The 20,637-nt window shown below is 65.4% G+C and overlaps 1 protein-coding gene across 5 annotated transcripts in view; it reads left to right on the forward strand.

Moving 5' to 3' along the window:
• Gng7 (G protein subunit gamma 7) overlaps window positions 1-20,637 on the forward strand; it is a 73,892-nt gene that overhangs the window by 2,265 nt on the left and 50,990 nt on the right. For 2 of the 5 annotated variants that reach the window (XM_046444201.1, XM_058579233.1), the window contains exon 2: window positions 18,791-18,837. Coding sequence is in view for 1 of the 5 variants with exons in the window: in XM_058579232.1 (XP_058435215.1) it covers window positions 5,138-5,814; window positions 18,791-18,887 (774 nt within the window). In the remaining 4 variants the exon portion in view is untranslated. Of the gene's footprint in view, window positions 1-5,116; window positions 5,815-13,874; window positions 13,914-18,790; window positions 19,321-20,637 lie in introns of those variants that run through there. The other 3 variants (XM_058579232.1, XM_046444203.2, XM_046444202.2) reach the window with 3 other exon arrangements.

Genomic DNA, 20,637 nt, shown 5'->3' on the forward strand with positions numbered 1-20,637 from the left:
GGAGCTCTCAGTGTGACACCACACCTGTCCCCAGACGTGGCCTCCCGGCCCTTGGGGCAGAGTCACCGCGGCTGAGAGCCATTCTCAGGACAGAACTAGCTTTACTCCCCACGTGGAGACCCCTCGCTCCCTCAGTGCCGGGGAACGTCCCCCTGGTTCTGGGTGCTGTCACTTCAGAGGAGGAAAGACACCAGAGTGCTCTGGAGGAGCTTGGACCTCCTCCTAGGTGGCTCTATGTGGCCTTTGGTCCCTTACTGATGGACAAACTGACCAGCCGCAAGCACTGAAAGACAGACGTCCACATTTACAGCTGGTCCCCTTGGCCCCCCTTGGCCCCCCTTTGACCCCCCCTTGGCCCCCTTTGACCCCCCCTTGGCCTCCCCTTGGCCTCCCCTTGGCCCCCCTTGGCCCCCCCTTGACCCCCCCTTGGCCCCTCCTTGGCCTCCCCTTGGCCTCCCCTGGTCTCTCCTTGGCCCCCCCTTGGCCCCCCCTTGGCCCCCCCTTGGCCTCCCCTTGGCCTCCCCTTGGCCTCCCCTTGACCTCCCCTTGACCCCCCCTTGGCCCCCCCTTGGCCTCCCCTTGACCTCCCCTTGGCCTCCCCTTGGTCCCCCGCTTGGCCCCCCCTTGGCCCCCCCTTTGACCCCCCCCTTGGCCTCCCCTTGGCCTCCCCCTGGCCTCCCCCTGGCCTCCCCCTGGCCCCCCTTGGCCCCCCCTTGGCCCCCCCTTGACCCCCCCTTGGCCTCCCCTTGGCCCCTCCTTGGCCTCCCCTTGGCCTCCCCCTGGCCTCCCCTTGGCTGGAGGCTCATTCTAAGGAGGCCCCATACCCCAGGTGGTTTTGGTCTGTGGAGGGGCTTTATTTAGAACCCTGTCGGTTGAGTGATGCTATCATTTTCTGTCCTTGTTTCGTGCTTGATCAAGCAGGTCGTCCAAAGGGAAAGTCAGCTGAACGCGAATAGCCCCCATGATGATGGGTTGTCACAGAGGAGGGACAGCCGCGCACGGGGACAGCCGCGCACGGGGACAGCCCCGCTTGGCGGTTGCTGAATGGGGGAGCCTCTGGTGCACTGTGTAGTAGCAGGAAAGCTCTCTGCACTTCAAGGTGTCCTCACAGATCTCCTCATTTGCACGTGGCGACAGCCGCCGCCGTCTGTACACGGCTTTTACTAGGAGGGGACATGGCTTGCGGGGGAGCGCCTGCCCGGCTTGAGCAGGGCTCCGGGTTCCACCTCGGCTCCCCAAAACAAAGGCGTAGTGTTTGTGGGTTTGAAGGGCCTTTGTGGCTTTCTTTTTTTGGGGGTGCTGGGCTGCCCCCCGGGGCTTGGTGCGTACTGAGCTCCCCCACGGAGCTGCACCCAGCCTGAGTCGCTGACTTCTGAAGGGCAGTTGTTCCTGGCCTCTGTGACTTTGGGACCTCCTAGGAGGACCACCATGCAGCTGTGTGGGACTGGGGCAGGGAGGTCCCTGGAGCAGCCTGGGGCAGTGCCAGGCTGGGCTCTTGTTCTGGGGAAGTCTTTTCCTGGGCTGCTGTCCCCGAGCGGCCACTTCTGCAGTCCGCGTTCTGGGGGGCGTTTCATGACAATGCTGCTTGCTCTGCCACCCTGGGACTTGGCCTTGTCCCTCAAGGGCTGGAGAGGAGTCACCATCTGTGGCTGGAGGGGGAGCTGGCTGCTGGCCCTGCCCTGGCGGGGGGGACCAGCCACATTCTCCCTGGGCTCCTGGGTGAGGCCTCGTGCTCTGGTCCTGCCCCTGCGGACAGCTCTGCTGGACGGTGGCTCATCTTCTTGAGAGGCCACAGAGGGTGGCCCTGGCTTTGGTGCTCTCCAGGGAGGTGCGACTTCCGTATCCTAAAACCCAGCCGTTGTGAGCACAGAGTCCCCAGGTGCCACAGGTGACTGAGTTGGCAGCTGTTCCTGGAAACCACCCCAATTAGAAGCCCTGTCCCCACGAGCAGCCCCCGTCCCTCCGCCCTGCTCCCGTGGGTCCCCGTCCATCTCTGGACTCTCTGTCCTGGACGTCCCCTGTGTGGCCTATGTGTCTGGCTGTCACTGAGCATGAGGTCCTCAGGTCCGTCCACGCCACAGCGTGTCACCTTGCTCCTGCCCCGGCCGAGGGCGTTCCAGGTGTGAGTGGCCGTGCTGTGTCCCCCCCTTTGTCCCCTGAGGGCCTTCTTCTCCACCTCTGGCAGCGGGGAGTCCTGCTGCTCTCCCCAGCTTGTCACCTGTGCCCAGCATCAAGGCCTCACATGGCCTTCGTGGCACAGCCTGAGCCGGCCCCACCGGGCCTCTGCTGGGAGCCCCTGGCCACCCAGCCTAGCACATGCCCGGCTGCCCGGCGGCCTGTCCTTTGTCGGCCGCGGCCTGCCTCCCTTCCTCCGACCCACAGAGGCGGCTCTGTGCCTGTTTTAAGCCTCAGAACTTGTTCCAGGTCCTGGCGCTGCGTGAATGGACGCTGTGAGTGGGCCTGGGAGTGTGGACATGGAGCCGGGGTGTGGCCGCCTGCGGCTCTCGGGTCGGGGTGTCAGGCCTGCGTGTCACAGGAGGTGACAGCCGACATGCAGGACGGCTCTCGGGGAGGAGGGGTGGGGGTAAGAACCAGCCAAGGACGGTCCAGAGAAGAGGCTGAGGGAGGTCTGGAGAGGAGGCCGGGAGGGAGCTTGGAACAGAACTCAGCCTGCCAGGGACCCGTGGGGACAGTGACCCGTGGGGACAGTTCCTGTCTTCACGTGTGCCCAGGGCAGGCTGGCCGTCCAGGGTACCCTGCAGGTTCTCTCGTCCTACGGGGCTCTGACACCCAGAGAGGGGCTTTCCTTTGGGGGCGTCCTGGGCTACGGGTGCTGAGCGTGTCCCTGGCCTCCACCACTCCAGGCCAGCACAGCCCCAGTCGGGGGACAAATGTCCCCACCATAATTGTCCCCAGCTGAGACCACTGCACCAGATCAGGCTGTGATCGAACAGATGATTTTAAACTAAAAGTTATTTATTTTTCTTTTCAAAGAGGAGTCTTGGGGTGTGCCACTGGAGCGCTCCCCCAGGTCGGCCACTCCAGCAGCCACTTCCACCCGCGTGGCTACACAGTGTGGGCCCAGTCATACCCGACCAAGGAGAGGCGGAGGGGATTCCTCCCCTGGGCTCAGAGATGCTGGTCCCCGAGCAGACGCCGCCAGGTGACAGACGTTGCCCGATGTTGGTCGCAGAGTGAAGTGTCTGGTGCCGGGGTGACAGGTTAGAAGTGAGGGTGGGACTCCAGGGCTGAGGAGAGGCAGCCGCTGCTCAGTGCCTTGGGAATGGGTCGTGCAGGCTTCGTGGTGGCCGCGCCTGTCATCCCAGCTGCCCCAGAGGCTGAGGCAGGAGGACGGCAAGTCCAAGGCCAGCCTGGGCAACTCTGCAAGACCCTGTGTCAAATAAAATAAAAAGGGCTGGGGGTCAGCTCAGTGGCAGAGCACCCCGGTTCAACCCCCAGTGCCACCAAAAATCAATCGATAGAATAAGGAGGGGAGGACACAGCTGTTCGTTCTTAAGCCTGGTGACACGTGTGTCCAGGCTGTCCCAAACCGGGGCCCTGATTCTGGGGGCTCTGCCCAGGGACCCTGAGCCGTGTCCAGGGATGTGCATGTTGCGTCCCTGCAGCTCTCGGGGACAAGGGGGGCTGGGGCTCGAGCAGGGACGGAGACGGCTGGGAGCTGCCACGGGGAACCGCGTGCCCTTAGCCCCGAACCCCCGTGAGAGGGTGGGGAGGTGCGAGACACCCTGGGCCCGGGGGACTGTGGGCACTGAGCGCCAGGGGGACTGGACCCACGCTGCCCGGTGGCCGGGCCACCCATGCGCCTTCCCGCTCGCTCTGCGATCCCCACACAGCCCTGAGATGGCGTGGCCTTCCCAGAGGTCAGGGGGCCCGATGACAGCAAGACCCCACCTCAGCCCCCTGCAGCCCGACCCCTGGCTCACCTGAGGGGCTTCTCCCCAGTAAAAGGCTTCAGCGCGGCTCTCGCTCTCGCCTGCCCCCCTTGTGGGAGCTGCCGCTGAGGGGCGGTCACTGAACCCAGAGGAAAGGTACTGTCTGTGTCTGGGTCTTTATTTAGTCCCCAAATTGGAGTGACCCTGACCAGTTTAGTCGTGTGTGGTGACGATAGGCCCACTGTCACCCGCCTGGTCTCACCTAGGGTGTCCTGGGCTGCCTACCCAGGGATGGATTCTCCCTGGTCCTGGGGGCCCGAAGCCAGAGGTCCAGGTGTGCGGCCCTGCCCTCCAGAGGCTCAGGGAGGCCTCCTGCCTCTCCCCGTCCGGGGCTCCAGGCGTCCAGCCTCCGCCATCACGCTGCCTCCTGCCAGTGCCTTCCTAGGAGGACACCTGTCACTGGACTGGGGCTGCCCCGTCCTGCCACTCCTGCAGAGACCGGTTTCTAAATGGGGTGGTGGCAGCAGGTGCTCCCGGAAAGTGGCCCCTGTGCGTAGGGAGGAGGTCTGGCCCCTGGACGGGGCTCCCGCCTGCCTTCACAACAGGAAGATCACATGGGCACCCTCGCACCAGGACGGGGACCCTGCCTGACGGCTCCTGGCTGCGGCTGCAGGGGGCGTGGGGTGTGCAAGTTCACGGGCCCCCAGGAGGCCCCCAGGAGGCCCCAGACGCCCTGACCTGGCGAAGGCCCCCCGAGGAAGGAAGGACACGGTGAATTCCAAGTGCTGTGAATGCTGGCGGCTGTTACCACGGCGAGAGGGTTTGAGTCGCGGCCTCCTGAGCTCAGCTCTGTGACTGGGCCGGGTCGTTCTCCAATGGCGTCCTGGGTACTCGGGGTGCCCAACAGTGTCCCTGCCTCTACCTGCTCCAGGCCAGGCCTCCCTAGGTGGCACCACACCTGTCCCCAACGGCCCAGTGTCTTCTGGGGAGAGCATCACCTGGGCAGACCCCCACAGACCCGTGTGCTCGTGGTCCTGCTGCGTGAGGTGCCCGGCGAGGCTGAAGAGCACAGGCCGACCCAGTCCGAGGGCCGTCGGGGTCCCCGAGGATGTGTGTCCCTCCGCTGGGCCTCTGATGAGGCTCAAGGTGGCCGCACGTCATGGAATAGACAGTCACTTCTTGACCTGGAGAGAGAGAGAGAGAGAGAGTCTGGGTCCCACCGTCCCCTTTAAGGGCACCGCCCCATGGCCTGCAACTCCCAAGAGTCCCTGCGTCCGTGGCCAGCCTGGGACCAGGCGTCACAGGCCCACTGCAGGCCCTGCCCCTTGGCGCTGGGCCCACCCTTCCTGAGAAGGGCCCCGTGTCTTGGACTCTGCCCTTGTGACCCAGGGCGAGGTTCCAGGAAGGCCTCTCCTACCCCAGGACACTGTCGGGGAAACCAGCCCCTTTGCGGTGGGGGACACTGCGCCCCTCGTGGTGGTGGGCGTGTGCCGTGGGAGGCCAGCCTGCTGCTGGGCACAGAGAGGCACGTCGCCAGGCCCTCAGGGGTCCGCACAGCTCTGTCAGGGGCTTCTGGTCTCTGGGTGGAATCGAGTCACAAACCAGCCAGGCAGAGAGCCGCCACGGCCGCCTGGTCACCTCACAGGGACAATCTGCTGCCCAGGTGGGGTGTTTCGAGGGCAGCACTTGGGGTGACCTCCAGGTACAGCAGCCAGGACCCCAGGCCTCGGGAGAGGTGGGCAACGGGCACTGAATGGGCTTTGTGGCCAAGGCCCCTAGACGGTGCCACCCTGCGGCTGTGGACGACCCCAGGACGGGGGTCTCGCAGGCCACCAGGGACCAACGTGACGCAGGCTGCTGTGAGCCGGGTGCGTCCTGCCACCTCCCCTGCTTGCAGTGCCGCAGCTTGGCCTGGCGTGTGGTGAGTCACCCTGGCACGTGCCCTGTCACCGTCTCCGTGGGGGAAGCCCGGGGCCTGCAGCACGAGCAGGGCTGGGCAGCGTCCTCCTGAGCTCTGCCCCCGCTCTCCCGCCCCTGTCCCGCCCAGCGCTGCACGGTGCCCAACGTCCCTGCAGCTCCCCTCAGCAGGGCCACAGGCCACACGGCCACATCTGCTCTCCGATGAGCAGGGCCCTCGAGGTCCATCTGCCGTGACCTGTCATGGCCTGACAGCACCGCTTCGTGGGCAGTGGCCACCTGGGTGTGCGCCCTTCCGTCTGTCGCAGGACACGGGGTGGACTCCACTGTGGGCTGTTGAGAGTAGCCCTGTGGACGTGACTGCAGGCTCCTATGTGGACCTGTGTAGGGACGTCGTCCATGGCTCAGCCCATCTGCTGGCCCTGGCCTCTGCGCGGTAGAGCCTCGTCCATCTGTGGCCCTGGGAGGTTCGAGTTCCTCTGCTGACTCTGTTGGTCACTGCTGGCCCCTGGCGCAGCTGCCCTCCTGGTCTCTGCTGGGCAGACGCAGGGCAGCTTCCCCTCACCCGGGCCCTCTGCTGCTTCCCTCGGCTCAGCGGGGCCCAGGCCCGTGCCCACTGCCCGCCTGCCTCCTTGCCCGCCTGGGCTGGGCGTGGGGTCACCCACCTTCTTGGCCTGAGCCCCCACTTTCTTTCATCTATAAATGAGGCACCTACCTCCAGGCAGGGGCCACGGTCACACAGGGTGGACATTGTGTCCTGGGGGCTTCCCATCAGAGGGAGCCTGGAGGGAGGACAGGGCAGAGGAATCTGCAGCAGACCTGGTTGGTCTGGGGGACATGCTGTCCTCGTCCCTGGAGCCTGTGGACGTGGCACCTCCCAGGGCAGAAGGGACCCTGAGCAGGGTCACCCAGGGTCACCACAGGGTTCTCCTGAGAGAAGGACGGAGGGTCAGGGGGAGGGCCGGGAAGATGCTGTGCTGCTGGCCCTGGAGCTGAAGGAGGGGGACAGGGACAGGGACTGTCCTTGGGCCTCAGGAGGCCACACCTGGGTTGAGAACGTCCCCCACGCAAACTAAGAGGATAAACCGTGCGTGCGTAAGCCACTGGGTCTGTGGCCCCGTGTCACATCAGCGCAGGACACCGGTTTGGAGGACACTGTGGAGGGCGGGAAGCTCGAGGTCGGCTGTGCCCTCCCGCCCGCCGCGGACCCAGGCCAGCGCCCAGCGCCTCATGCAGCGGCCACCCGGGCACGTCTGCCCCTCCTCCCTGTTTCCTTGGCTGCTTTGTGGCGCCAGGGCCCCTGCGTGCTGGCCTGGGCCCGTCCGGCCTCACCTGGCCACGCTGTGTCTAGAGGTGGACGTTACCGTTGACCCGGGTGCAGTCTCCCAGCAGGCGGCAGCTGGTGTGAGCTGGTCCCGTGGCCTCAGCCTGAGGCAGCGCCCACCTGGACTGGGGGCCGCTCTGTGCCCTCCGTCTCCCCTCACCCGTCCCCAAGGTGCCCCGAGGGTCCTTTGGGGCGAGGGAACTGGCCTTGGTCCTGGAGGCCTCACTTCATGGGGAGGCCCATGGCCGGGAGACTGTCCTCCCTGGCCACGCGACAGGGCTGGCCGCTGGCTGCTCTCGCCGTGATTGGCAGAGCCCTTTCCCGTCGTGGAGGGGCAGCCCCGGCCAGCCGGTGACTGCCCATGGCACCTGGCCGCCTCTGGCCATGGAGTGGGAGACGGGAGGCCTCCTCCTGCTGGCAGCTGCTCTCCGTGAAGACACGCTGCAGGTCCCCGTCACCAGGAGGGTCTGTCGAAACTCGCAGGGGCAGCCTCACCAGCGCGATGGCCGGAGCCTGCAGCAGTGTGGCCACCCAGCAGACGGGCCGCAGGCTCTGCCCTGGCGTCCAGCAGTGCCGCTCCTGGGGTGCAGCTAGGAGGGGGACACGGCCTCAGGCCTGTGCCGGGGCGTGCGGAGCAGCAGACAGAGCCGGCAAAGAGGGACGGCCGGGTCCACCAACAGGGGAAGGGACACACAGCCTGGCCACGTACACCAGAGTGTCCTCGGCCACAAGCAGGAGCAAGGTGACAGCCGCAGCATGGAGGGACCTCGCGCTCAGTGAGAGCCAGACGCACAGGCCACAGCGTGTGACCCAGTGACAGCAGGGCCCAGGACAGGGGAGTCCAGAGAGGGAGGTGGATCTGTGGGGGCTGCTCGTGGGTGGGGCTTCCTTCTGGGTGGTGGAATGTTCTGGAATTGGAGCTGAAGGCTTCAACCTCTGTGAGTGCCGGGTGCCAGCAGGAGGCCCACCTTAAACGGTGACAGTGTATCTCACGTTACGCTGCCGTCACTCTTCAGAGCGCGAGACCCGTGGCAGAGTCCTCTGTAGGTCACGCCCAGGCGAGTGGTGGACACTGCCGCGCCCTGTTACGATGTCCCCGGGTCTGCACCAGGCGGTGGGTTCCTCTGTGTGGAGGGCAGCGGGGCGGGTGGCATCACTGGCCACGGTCCTGCGGCCCCGGGGCACTTAGGGTTCTGTGGAGGGAACTGGCCCTGAGAGACCGGGGAGCCGACGCGGGGTGACCGTCCTTGTTCTGAGGGGCAGGACCTGGGGTGCGAGAGGCACAGCCAGCAGAAGCTGAGTGGCGAGACTTCCAGAACCTTCTGGAGCTCCTGGGGTTTCCTGGCGCAGGGGGGCCCTGGCGTGCGGCCGCCGCGGGGCTGGAGTGGATTCCTGGCGGTAGTTGAGTCCACGCTGGCATTTGCATTATTTCTTCTCCACTGTCACCCAGACGTGGCCCAGACCTTTATCCTGTGAGCCCCAGGGACACACACGGGGACACCTCTGTGGGACGATGACAGTGTGCGGCTAGCTGGGCTCTTTGGACTGTGACGCTGAACACTTGGGGGCCATGTCTCTCTGGTGGCATCCCGGGCACTGCAGCGACCCTGGTCACCCACTTGAGGCAGGAGCTCCAGAGTGACACCACACATGTCCCCAGGCGTGGCCCCCTGGCTGAGATCCGTGTGACACCTCCGGTGCTGTGACTTGTTCGGGACAGCTCCTCCCGGGAGCCGCCGGCCATCGGAGTCTAATTAAGCAGTCGTTTCCTCTGCGGTGCTGACACCGATTGTGTGTGTGACAGACGTGGCTTCCCTCCAGGCCTCGTGGGGCCGAGGCACACAGGCTCCTGTCCCTGTGGTCCTCCCCCTGCCTGTGAGACGCGGACCCTGCTCCCACCGAGGCCTCGGGGAGCCACTCAAGCCCTGACCCTGCTCTGCAGGGACCGCGGCCCCTGGGGGCCTCCGAGGGTTCCCAGGACCTTCCAGATGGACATAGGCGTCCAACTGCCCTTGGGGCTGTGTGGCCTGCCTGGCAGGGTCTGTGTGGGGCAGGGAATGGACATTTGGAGGGTGCGTCCACTTCTAGGGTCGCCGTGGCGGATGACCTCCAGCTGGGCCTCAGAACAACAGCAGTCTGTTCTCATGGTTCTGAGGCCCGGGGCAGCTGTGCCTCGCATGCCCAGGCCCCGCGTCCACCCCAGCACCACAAAGAAACCAAACTGACCCCAAGAAGCAGTTCCGGAGGCCAGGAGTGTGAGGTCCAGGTGTGGCAGGGCCATGCTCCCTAGGCTCCTGGGCAGGCTCCTTCCCCTTCTGGCTTCTGTTGGTGGCGGGCACCCTTGGTGTCCTCTGGCTTCTGGCCAGTCCCCTGCTTGCCTCTGTTGTCACCTGGCCATCTCCCTGTGCACCTGTGTCTGACGTCCCCTCTTCAGGCCCACCTCGGTGACGACATTCCCAAAACAAGGTCAGGTTTGAGGCTCCAACACAAATTTGTTTCCCCTAAATCATTAACCCAGGGTCTCCGTCCCTGGGGGCTGTGGACGTGGGGCCGGGCCTTCTCTGGAGTGGGGTCCTGGGCCTGCAGGTGCTGAGCAGCAGCCCCGGCCCCACCCACTCCATGCCAGGAGCTCCCCAGGCGTGACACCCACAAGTCCCAGTCGAGGCCCTGAGGATCGTGTGAGGAGCATGGCGGGCATGTCCCCCGTGTCCTGTGGGATCCTGGGAAGTGTTTCCCAGCATTTCTGTGGCTTGAGCCAGGGTGGGTCGACACTGTCCTCAGGCCTGTCCCCAGCGGGGCCACACGATCCCCCGGCCAGCCCCTTGTGGTGAAGAGGCTGCTGGCTCTGGGGGTCGTCCTGGGCACCAGGCCTTCAGGTTGTCACCGTGGGGCGTGTCGGGCGCCTGGCCTGCAGGTGGTCACTGGTGAGGACACGGCCATGTGAGGTCGCAGTGGCGCCGTGTCTGGTTCTGAGACGCAGACAGGAGGGAGCTGGATCTGGGACCCTGAGGTCTCCGCGTTCTGCTGCAGACCCGGAGTTACCCCAGCTGAAAGGTTTGCTCACAGATTCCAGAAGGTCCCACTTCACCTGGGGAATGGGCAGACCCGGGCGAAAGACTGAACCTCACACCTGTGCCCTGTGCAGGGGAGGTCATCGCACACGGGCCAGCAGGAGCGCACGGAGGCCCGGGGTTGGGGCCCAGTCACAAAGCAGAAGAGAGAGGAGTGGCACCGTCCCAAGTCGCTCATCTGTGCCAGCCAGGGCTCAGGCTCCGTCCGGGCTCCTTGGCTTCTCCTCCTGGCCCCCTCCTGGGCCCTGCAGGACTGTTGCTCGTCCCCCTCCGCTGGCTCCTGGGTGCTGTGTCGCCTTCCTCCTCCCTGCCCCTTCCCCCACTGGGGATGGAACCTGCCCCTTGCAGATGCTGGGCAAGCACCCACCCCCGAGCCACCCCCCAGGATCTGGCTAAGTTGCTGAGGCTGGCCTCAGACTTGCCGTCCTCCTGTCTCAGCCTCCCGAGCAGCTGGATGGCAGGGGTACAGGGCTGACCTGGCCATGCCCTTTTTCTTGATGACCTGGAAATTTTGACAAGGATCTGTCAGGGGTTTCAAAATGTCCCCAATTTGAATGTCTCTGGTGTTTTCTCTCGAGGGGCCTGGGGTTGCAGGTCCTGGGGAGGAACACATCAGGACAGGGGCTGTCCACACGACTGACCCCAGGGGGCGAGGACCTGTCACCCAGCCGAGGTGGCACTTACTAGTTTTATATCTGAATTGTTGCCAGTGCTGAGAGGTCAGGAGGTTTGGCCACAGCGGCCCCCCGGCACTTGGCAGGGCTGATGGCCTTGGGCTGAATCCCACCCCGGGGCCAGGACAACCCCAAGTGACCTGGGCGTCCCCTCTCCAGGGCTCCACCGTCCAGGCACCTGCTGTGTTGGGCTGACTTTAAGCTGGGGACCCGTGGATGGGCCCCCTGTCCCTCTGCTCTTGAGGACGAATGTCCCTGTGGTACATTTCTGTCCCCTGTCCCAGAGAGGTGGCACTAAATCAAGGGAGTAGGTGGGAATGTGGGAGTGAAAGTCATCTTGAGGCCTCATTGGGCACCCAGGGCTTGGGTTCCTCGGGTGACCTAAGGGCCACCAGCCAGTGGTGTCCCGGGCAATAGGCTGGGGAGGGCTGCTCCCTGCAGACCTGGGGTGGCCCTCAGAAGGCCCAGCTCAGGCCTCCCCGCGAGGGTCGGAACTTGGGTGGAGAGCCCTCGGGCAGGGATGGGGTGTCGCTGGCCAGGACGTCCACCACGGAGAGCCATCAGAGCAGCGTGGAGGGCAGACTGCGGGTGAAAGTGACCTTGAGATCTGAGAGCGCTGTGTGACCAGGACAGAGTGGAGCCACGGCCGCTCAGGCCCCAGGACAGAGCGTGTGCACGGCGGCCCTAGCTCAGCAAGTTTGCCGTGGGCCCTGCGGCTGAGGCTGACCTTGCTGTCGGGCGACCGTCCCCGCAGCCCAGCCACAGCAGAGCCTCACCTCCAGCCCACGTGACAGCCAGGGACAGCCAGCGAGCTGCTGCCGGGGCCACCCCGGGCCACTCCCGGGTGGTGGGCACACCAGGCACACGTGTTTGGGGCGGGCAGTGGGGGTGGTAGGCGCCAGCCCAGCCGGGGAAGACTGGCCCTGGAGGTCACCTTGGCAGAACGCGGCTCGTGGTGGGGAGAGCGTGGGGCTTGCTGTGGCGGAGGCCTCCCTCCGAGGGCCCGAGGGTCTGGGGGTCCAGGGGTCCGAGGGTCTGGGGGTCTGGGGTCCAGGCAGTGGCTGCTGGGGGCTTCGCAGCCAGGGAGCCTCTGTGGCGGCCGCTCAGCTCTGCGTCCCCCCGAGACCGCGAGGGCAGGTGGGGAGGAAGGGGCACCCGCGTCTCAATAAAACTTTATCGACTAAAACCAGTGGCCGGCCAGAGGTCCCCCCTGCCTCTCCTGGTCCAGGGATACCGTCCTTACAGTGGCCTTTGGCACTCAGGATGATGACCTTCCTTCCCCTGGGGGCTGCCCCCCGGGCTCCGTGGGCAGGGCCTTGGCCTCCGGCTGGAGGGTGAGGAGAAGCGCCCTGTGGGTAGCCTGGGTCCTGTGGAGGGGCCTCCCTGGAGGTGACTGCCCCCAGACCCCGAGCCATCTCTGGGGACATGTGAGGCCCCCACGATGGCATCCTGGCCTGGGGTGGGAGGGGCCAGGGCTGCTGCTCAGCACCCTGCAGGGCCACCCTGCGGCGGGCGTACCCCAGCGAAGGTCTAAGGAGCCGTCCTGGAAGACCGGAGGCCATGTCCTGTTGGTCCCGCCTCCTCCCCCTTCTAGAACTTTCTTCCCTCCAGGAAAGGCCTCCTCCAGCCCCGGCCTGGCTGCACCCTGCGGCCCTGTGTGCAGCTTCCTGAGCAGAGCCCCCACCTGGCCCTGGCAGCGGGCTGGGGACGGGAGGGGACGGGCGGGGCGGGCGGGAGCGGGCTGCCTGCCTCCCCTCCCTGCCGTGGCTGGCTGATGTGCATATCCTGCTTTTAGAAAGAGTCCTTCTCTGCCGTTTATGTAACCACCCGTTAGGAGGCTGTCACAGGGTGTCACTGCTCCTCCGTCACATGTTCCAGAGCAAGTGGCTGGCTGCTGTCACCTCCCTCACTGTCTGAGATACATTTTTCCTTTTAGTTTAGATTCACAGAGAACTTGGGAACTCAGTCCAGAGAGGTCCCCACGTGCCCCACCTGTGTCCCCGGGGTGCACGTCCTGGTGATGTGGTCATTTGTCGGTCAGCAGACCAGGTGCACATGTGACCTGCCCCAGCCCCTGTGCTGCCTGGACCCTCCTAGCTCATCCCCCCACGTCCATCTCTGCCCCAGGCCCCCTCGGGGCCCATGTGGCTCTTTCTGCCACGGTGCTGGGCTTGAACCCAGGCCTTGGCGGCTGAGGCGGGTGCCTCACCACCAAGCCCCGGCCCCAGCGCCGCCCCCCCATGCGGCCTCCGCTGTCCTTACCCCGCTGCACCGGCATCTCAGGCTGGCCCTGTTTGGACTGGGCAAATTTGTTTTCTTTTTCTGTTTTTGCCCTGAAGACTGAACCCAGGCACCGAGCCACACCCCAGCTCTCTTTCTTTTAGGACAGGGTCTCAGTAAGTTGCTGAGGCTGGACTTGAACTTGCCATCCTCCTGCCTCAGCCTCCCGAGCACCGAGGATGACAGGCGTCCCCTCCGTGCCTGGCTGACGTGGAGGTGACCAGGAAGATGGGCAGCGCCCCACGAGGTGCCGGGTTGGAGTGGGGCGACTCTGCTGTCTCATGGACTCTTGTTGCGTCTCGCTGCCCCCCGTGGGCCAAATCCAAGCCACCTGACTTTGTGAATGAAGTGTTGTTGGCACCAGCTGTGCCCCTTTTTTGTGCAGGGTCTGCGGCTGCCTCAGGGACAGCAGGGCACAGGTGGCAGCTGCCACGGGCCAGGAACCTGAGACTCATCCTCTGCCCCTTGATGGAGCCCTTTGTGAGCCCAGGTCCGGCTCCTCGAGCAGGATCCAGGCCCTAAGTGGCACAGCAGCTCCTGACCTGACCACAGAGCCCCTCTGCCCCGCCTCGGGCACGGCTGGACGCCCGCCTGTTCCCCCTGGCGACGACTCAGACAGGAGGCCGCAGCCGTGGGCGGAGGCTGGGGAGGGGCCGGCTCACTGCAGGCCGAGTGCCACCGGGAGGCGGGACTGTCCCCACCCCGCTCCCCGGCCTCGGCGTAGCTCTTGTGGTTCTGAATGGAGAAGAAATGGGTTTGTACTCACTTTCTTTTCTTGTCCCAGGTTGGCCTCTTCCCAGACCTCGGTGTCTGCCTCTGTGCATCACGGTTCTGACGAGTGGGCCTGGGGTGACCGCAGAGCACAGGGGACGTTTCTGCCCCCAGGGAAGGTCGGCCTTGTCCCCGGGGCCCAGGGGGCCTGTGTTCTTATTTGGGAAGAGCTCCTGAGCTTCCTGCCCCCAGCAGGCACCCGAATGGCTTCTGCGGGCGGCGTGTAGACCAGGGACACTCCGTGTTGGGTGGAGGTGGGGTCAGGGGCCTCAAGAACACCAGGGACGTGGACCAAGCCGCTGGCCTGCTGCCCTTTAACCCCGGGGCCTCACGGGGCTCCAGGTCGGGCCTGTGACCACCCTGGAATCTGGTGCCACCCCCTTGTCCCCCCCTCGCCTACACCCCAGCCGGGGGAGTGTCACCTGTCACCCGGCCCCCCTGCTCCCCCTCAGTCAGCGCTCCTGGGTGACATATTTAGACGGTTGCTGTGGTGATGGCGAAGGCTGCGGCTGGCAGCCCCGGGAGGCGAGGTGCCTCTGCTGCGGGCTGGGTGCCAGCGTGGGCTGTGGGCCCGAGGCTGCCCGGCCACCCACGTGATGCCCCGAGGAGCCGCAGTGGGCAGGGCTTGCCTGTGGTCAGTGCTGGGTCCCGCTGTCCCTGCCCTGGGGCACCCTCAGAGCAGGGTCTCGCTCTGAGCAGATTCTGCTTCAGGGAGCCCCGGCCATGTCTGGGGACATTGGTGGCTGTCACGACTGGGGTGTCCTGGCAGAGTGGGGGGAGTTGGGGCCCAGGTGGTCACAGAGAACCTTCCAGCCTCGGTGTGCTGGGCCGGGAGCCCGTCCCCAGACAGCGCCGCCTGCTGGAGTCCGCAGTGGCTCGCGGCTGGGTCACCGTCCCTCCCCTTGGCCCAGCTGCTCTCACACTCCTCACCATGGACAGAGCCAGGTCTCAGCAGATGGTCATCCTCGGGCGGAGGGGAGGCGGGACCCTGCAGACCCCAGAGCTGCTGGCCCCGCTGCTCAGGAAGGTGGCCGGGGAGGGCCACCTGGGTGCCTGCGGGTCCCCAGCAGCCAGCGCACCGTGGGCCTTCCACATGGTGTCCCCAGGCGGGGACTTGGAGACAGCCTCATGGGCACTTGTCTGGGGCATCTCTCGGAGCCAGAGCCCAGGTGGGCTGGGGCTGCCGTGGCAAGGTCCTGCTGTCCCCTTGCCCTGGCTCAGCCCTTCACGGGGGACCTTGGTGATGCCTGGGGACAGGTGGCTGTCATGACGGGGAGGGGTGGAGCCCAGGGACGCTGCTCAGCCCCTGCAGGACCAGGACTGTCCCGTGTCCCTGGCTCCAGGGCTGCTGCTGTGTTCAAAGGGGGCTCTGGACAGAGGACGGCCCTGCCAGGAGGGCAGGAGGGTGTGCCAGAGAGGGCCGTGCCCAGTCTTGGCGTCTCTCTGTCCCTCTCCTTGCCGTCTGCCCTGGGGCCACCAGCTCCGTCCCTGTCCCCAGCCAGAGCCAGTCCCTTCCTGCTGGGGAGGGTCTGGGGCTCGCAGTGCCAGCTCTGTCCTCTGAGCTGTCACTTTGCCCTTGAGGAGGGCTGCCAAGGTCAACCGAGGCAGAGGGGCCTGGGGCATTGCTGGCCCTCCAGGGTCCCTCGCTCTTCAGGCTGTCCCCTGTGCCACACAGTGGGCAAGGGTCCCCTTGGTATTGCCCTGGCATGTGGCCCCGTGTGTGAGCCAAAGGCCCCAAAGCTGGCCAGTCCCTGCCTCTGGTGGGGGGCTTGGCTTTAAAACAGGATGCCCGTGGGCACGGGGCACCAGAGGCCCTGGCAGAGGGCCTGGTGGGTGCCGCCTGAGAGCCGTGCGCTCTGAGCCTGGGATCCGGGACCTCTGCCGCGTGTGGGGGAGCGCCTGGGAGGGAGGGCGGGCGCCGTCTCGCAGGGTCCTGCCTGTGGGCTCCGGCCCCCCCCCCGGGCACCGGCTGTGTATCGGGTCACGTTCGCTGTGCTCAGACAGACCGCTGCTCCTGCCTGGCCGTCCTCCCCTCTCACGTCCTCAGCACCAGGTCCTCTGGGTGAGGTCCTAATCTAAAAAGAAGAAAGAAAACGAAGCCCACAGACCAGACGGATTGTCAGCAGCACTTCCCGGGACACAGTGGGGGGCAGGGGAGCACTGGGGTGTCCCCTGACGTCTGTTTCCTCAGAGTGACAGATTGTCCCCTCGGGTCATGGGGCCGGTTCTACCTGGCCTTCCTGCCCCGTTGCACCCGGCCCCACTCTTGGTCCAACCCGGTTCACACCCGCTGTCCAGCAGGGCCCCGCGGTCCATCCTGCCCTGACTCTAGAGGTCCCCGCTCCGGGGCCTGGGGCTCCTCGTGGGAGACACGAGACATGGACGCAGCGTTTCTGTCTGACTTGGGGGTGGGTGAGGGTCGACGGGACAGCCGGGCGCCAGCTGCTGCCCCACTGTCCCTCTCTCTGCCCGTCCCTCTCTCTGCCCCACTGTCCCTCTCTCTGCCCGTCCCTCTCTCTGCCCGTCCTTCTGCTCTGGGGTGCAGCCCCGGGGGCCTGCAGCAGCTGCCTGGTGGCTCAGGGACAGGTCATGGGCAGGAGGGGAGGACAGGCTGGTGAGGAGCCGTCCTCTACATGTTCATGAGACAGACGCGTCTCATGTCTGTCAAGAGGCAGAGGCTACCCAGGTGCCCGTCAGGGGACACACAGCATGTTCTGTCCACTGGGAGAGTCCTCCAGGCAGGAGTGAGGTGACAGCTGCAGTGTGACACCTGAGGACCTCATGGTCAGTGAGAGCCAGACACAGAATGTGACCCAGCCACAGGGGGTCCAGAGTGGACCTGCGGGACAGGGCTGGGAGGGGCCGCTCGTGGGACGGGCTTCTTGGGGTGGCGGAATGTTCTGGGCCGTGCAGGTCTGACTGCGCCCAGCAGTGCACTGCCCTTCCAGCGTCCAGACTGACCCCCTCTCTCCGGCCAGTGCCTGTGTCGCCCTGTTTCCTGGCGTGGACAGTGTCCCTGGTGGATGAGAGGTGCACCATCCCTCCTGCACTGTCCGCCAGCCCCCCCCCCCAGTCTGTGCGGAGCCACCAGTCTGCGCATGGGTGGGGCCCGCGAGGCAGAGGCCTGGCGTCCCGGCCCCTTCGCCACTGACCCTGCTGACTGCAGCCCCTCCGCCGGCCCTGGTGTGGACGGGGTCCTGCAGGGTCCGGCCACCAGCGTCCCAGGGCGCCCCGTGTTCCTGTGGCACGGGCGCCACCTGCAGGCAGCGTGGGGGGCTGCGCTCTCCTGTCCTTGGGTGCAGAGGAGCCCACATCCTCAAAGCTGTGAGTGGTTTTAAAATCTGCTGTGACCTGGCCGTGGTGGCCACCCCTGTGATCCCAGAGGCTCCGGAGGCTGCGGCAGGAGGATCAAAAGTCCAAGGCCAGCCTCTGCAACATAGCGAGACCCTGTCTCCAAATAAAAAATGAAAAGGGTCGGGGTCTGCTCAGTGGTGGAGCCCTGGCTCCCCTCCCTGGCTCCCCTCCCTGGCTCCCCTCCCTGGCACCAGTAGTAAATAAATAAGCAAATACACAAAAAGTGACTTTTAATTTTAGAATTTCAGACGAGCCTCTAAGGACACTGGGGCTTCCGTGCCCCTCAGAACGCAGCAGTCCCTTCCCGCCGGCATCTTACCCAACCTCAGGGGATTTGTGACAACCAGAACCCCTTGGGGACACGTTCCCATTGCTGGACTCCAGTGTCCTCGGACCTCTTGTTCTCCCCGTATCCCTTCCCCGCCCAGCATGGCACCTGGGACCGCGGCTCCTCTGGGCTGTGCACCCCGGTTCTCCCTACTTTCTGTGACCCGACAGTCTGGCCGGCTCCTGCCCCCTCTGGCCTGGGTGGGCCTGAGGTTTTCCAGAAAGACCAGGGCTCTGGGTTCTGGGAAAGTACTCAGGAACGAGTAGCCTTTCTCACGTGTCAGATCCCTTGGAGCCAGCACTAATTGGGCCCCAGCTGTATACTGGGGTTCCTAGGCCACCCCAGGCCTGGTGCCCTGCTGGGGTCCTCAGGTCTCAGCAGGTCTCAGCACGGGCCGTTTTCCCAGCTGCGGTTCTTAGTGACAGGACCCAGAGCAGAGTCAGAGGTGGGAACCGCATGTGGGGGCACTTGGGGACCAGGCAGGGCCTCCAGAGTCTCCTCCCAGGGAGTCCCACAGGGTGCACTTGGTCCCCACAACACACCTGTGGAAAGTCGCTGAGAGCTCACAGAGACCCAGCGCCTGGGGTCAGTGGGGGACACGCGGCCCCTCTGCCTGGCGCGTGCTGAGATCCCAGATCCAGAGGCGCCCAGGGGCTGAGCAGAAGCCACACTGTTGGCCCCACGGCTCAGGCCCAGGAGCCCCTCCTGTCACGGGGGGTGGAGTCCCCAGGGCCCGGTCCCCAGACGCTCAGGCCAGCCTTGGAGCTCGGCCTCAGGCTGCTCAGAGACCTGCTTGTCCCCACCTGCTCCTGGGGACCGAGGCTTGCTTCCCTGGACTGTGGACTTTGGTGGTAACTTGGGGAAGGGCAGGTGGACAGCACATTTGCAAACAAGGAAGGCCGTGCAGCTGTCCACCCTGGCCGGGAGTCCTCTTCTCAGACGTGGAGACTTTGTTAGCGACACCTGGGGGAGGGGGACAACGCCCCTCGGGCAGGTGGCCCCTGGGGTTTATCCTGCCCACAGGCCGAAGCCTCCCACTGGTCCCGCAGAAGGGCCCCGAAGGCAGGACTGGTGGGCCTCTGGCGTCCCCTGAGGGCATGCCCCTCCGTGCCAACCCTGCGCCCACCTCCAGCACCTCCCACAAAGTGGTGCCAACTCACGCTGTGTTTCTCTTGCAGGAAGCGAGGGCTGGGTGACGGACGCGGTGGAGGTCGCTCCCGCACAGGTACGTGCTGCCACCTGCCCTTGGCTCTCGTGTTCCGTCGCTGCTCTTGAAGTCAGGCCGAGAGGGGAGTTGGGCGGCTGTCCAGGAGGCGTCCGCTGTGACCTGCCCTGTGTCCGGGGGCTTCTTACCACAAAGACTGTGCATGAACAGTGGGGAACAGGGACTGTGCGGGGTTCCTCACAACGTGTCCTGCTGTGTGTGAAGCCATGGCACTGGTGGGGCTGGTCCTCAAGAGCTCTGGACAGCGTCAGGACAGGGAGCACACGGCTGTGCCACCTGCCTTTTGGTCATCTGAACTCCACCCCAGCAAGTTTTAAGAGGGAGCTTTTGTCCTGAGTGACCCAACAGTAGTCATGGCCAAGGCCAGAGCTGTCTTTGAATGGAAAGTGTATTAGAAACTCGTCTCAGTCTGTTTTCTGTTGCTATGACAAAGCACCCAAGGCTGGTTACTTTAAATATAAGAAAGGTTCATTCCGGCTCATAGTTTTGGAGGCAGGATCCGGTGACTGTACCTTGTATTGTATCCCAGCAGGACAGGTGATGTCATGTAGTGGGAGCTCAGGGGAGATGGGGAGTGTTGTGTGCAGAGGTGACGTGGCCAGAGCTGATGCAAGAGACCTGGGTAGGGCCGGGTCACTCTCTTACAGCAAACTGCCCTTTTGCGCTGGGCCAAACCATCCATCTTGTGCAGTCCACCCTCCCCACCTGGGACCGTCACCTCCTGGTCCCCTCCCACTCAGCCCACCCCTTAATCCCACTGCTTTCAACACTGACATCAAAGTGTTCCGCTGACCACTGTGACGGTCACAAGCCTGGGTGACAAGCCACCTTCAGACCTTGGCACCCCTCTGTGCCCTGGCAGGAGGGCAGATGGGGAAGGTTCTTTGTGACAGTCACGGGTGAGGCTAGGCCCAGGTTCGGTGGTCACCAGGGTGGCTGCTGGCACAGGAGGGGCCCGTGGCCCAGCGCTGTGGGTGTCCCTTGTGTGAAATTTATGGAAGGGTCAAGTCTGTGGGGACAGAAGGGTGGTGGGCAGTGGTGAGGCTGGGACTGTGGTCACTCCACATTCTGCCGCGGTGATGGAGGTGAGGGAGGTGACAGAGGGGATGGAGGTGACGGAGGCCATTCAGAGCCAGGTGGCACCTGTGGCCCCGGAGCCCCAGGAGGCGTCCTGGGCCATGCGCCTGTGTGACGCCACACCAGGCTGAGAATCTGTGCCTTAGCCCACGGACGTCTTCTGGTGGAGGAGATGACCACGGTGGCCCCGGTGGAGCAGGCAGTGCTGGGCAGGGGAGGACATGGCGCACGAGGGCGTGGCAGGGGTACAGCCGTGAGCTCATGGAGCGTGGGGACCTCATGGTGCTGGACCCGCCCGGGGAAAGCCCCAAGAGACCCTCAGCCTCAGTCAGCAGGAGCAGGCGGAGGTGGGAAGGTGACATGGAGTGGGACAGGCGCGTGCCCGGTGGGGACAGACGCTCGCTGGGCGGCTGCCGCGGTGTGGCGGGTTGGCCCTGGCTCTGGGCCTCTGTGGAGGCCAGGGAGCAAGGAGCAGGCTGTGGTGGCCTCCACCTCCCGGAGCGCCACAGGCTGCCCACCAGACCTGACCCAAGCCCTGTCCCCAAGCAGGACTCCCACAGAGAGCAGGGGTGGGCGTGGGCTCCGGGGCTGCGGTGACGGCCACCAGGGCTGCGTGGCCGACACCAGCACAGAGCTTGGGCCTGACCCTGTGGCCAGGAGCACAGAGCGGCCTCGCTGGGCCGAACCAGGCCCGGAGCCCCGGTGCCGCAGGCTGGCCCCACT

This window comes from Marmota monax, unplaced genomic scaffold, assembly GCF_021218885.2.
Source record: "Marmota monax isolate L192 unplaced genomic scaffold, Marmota_monax_Labrador192_F-V1.1 WCK01_AAM20220418_F8-fsc00102, whole genome shotgun sequence".
Taxonomy (NCBI): Eukaryota; Metazoa; Chordata; class Mammalia; order Rodentia; family Sciuridae; genus Marmota; species Marmota monax.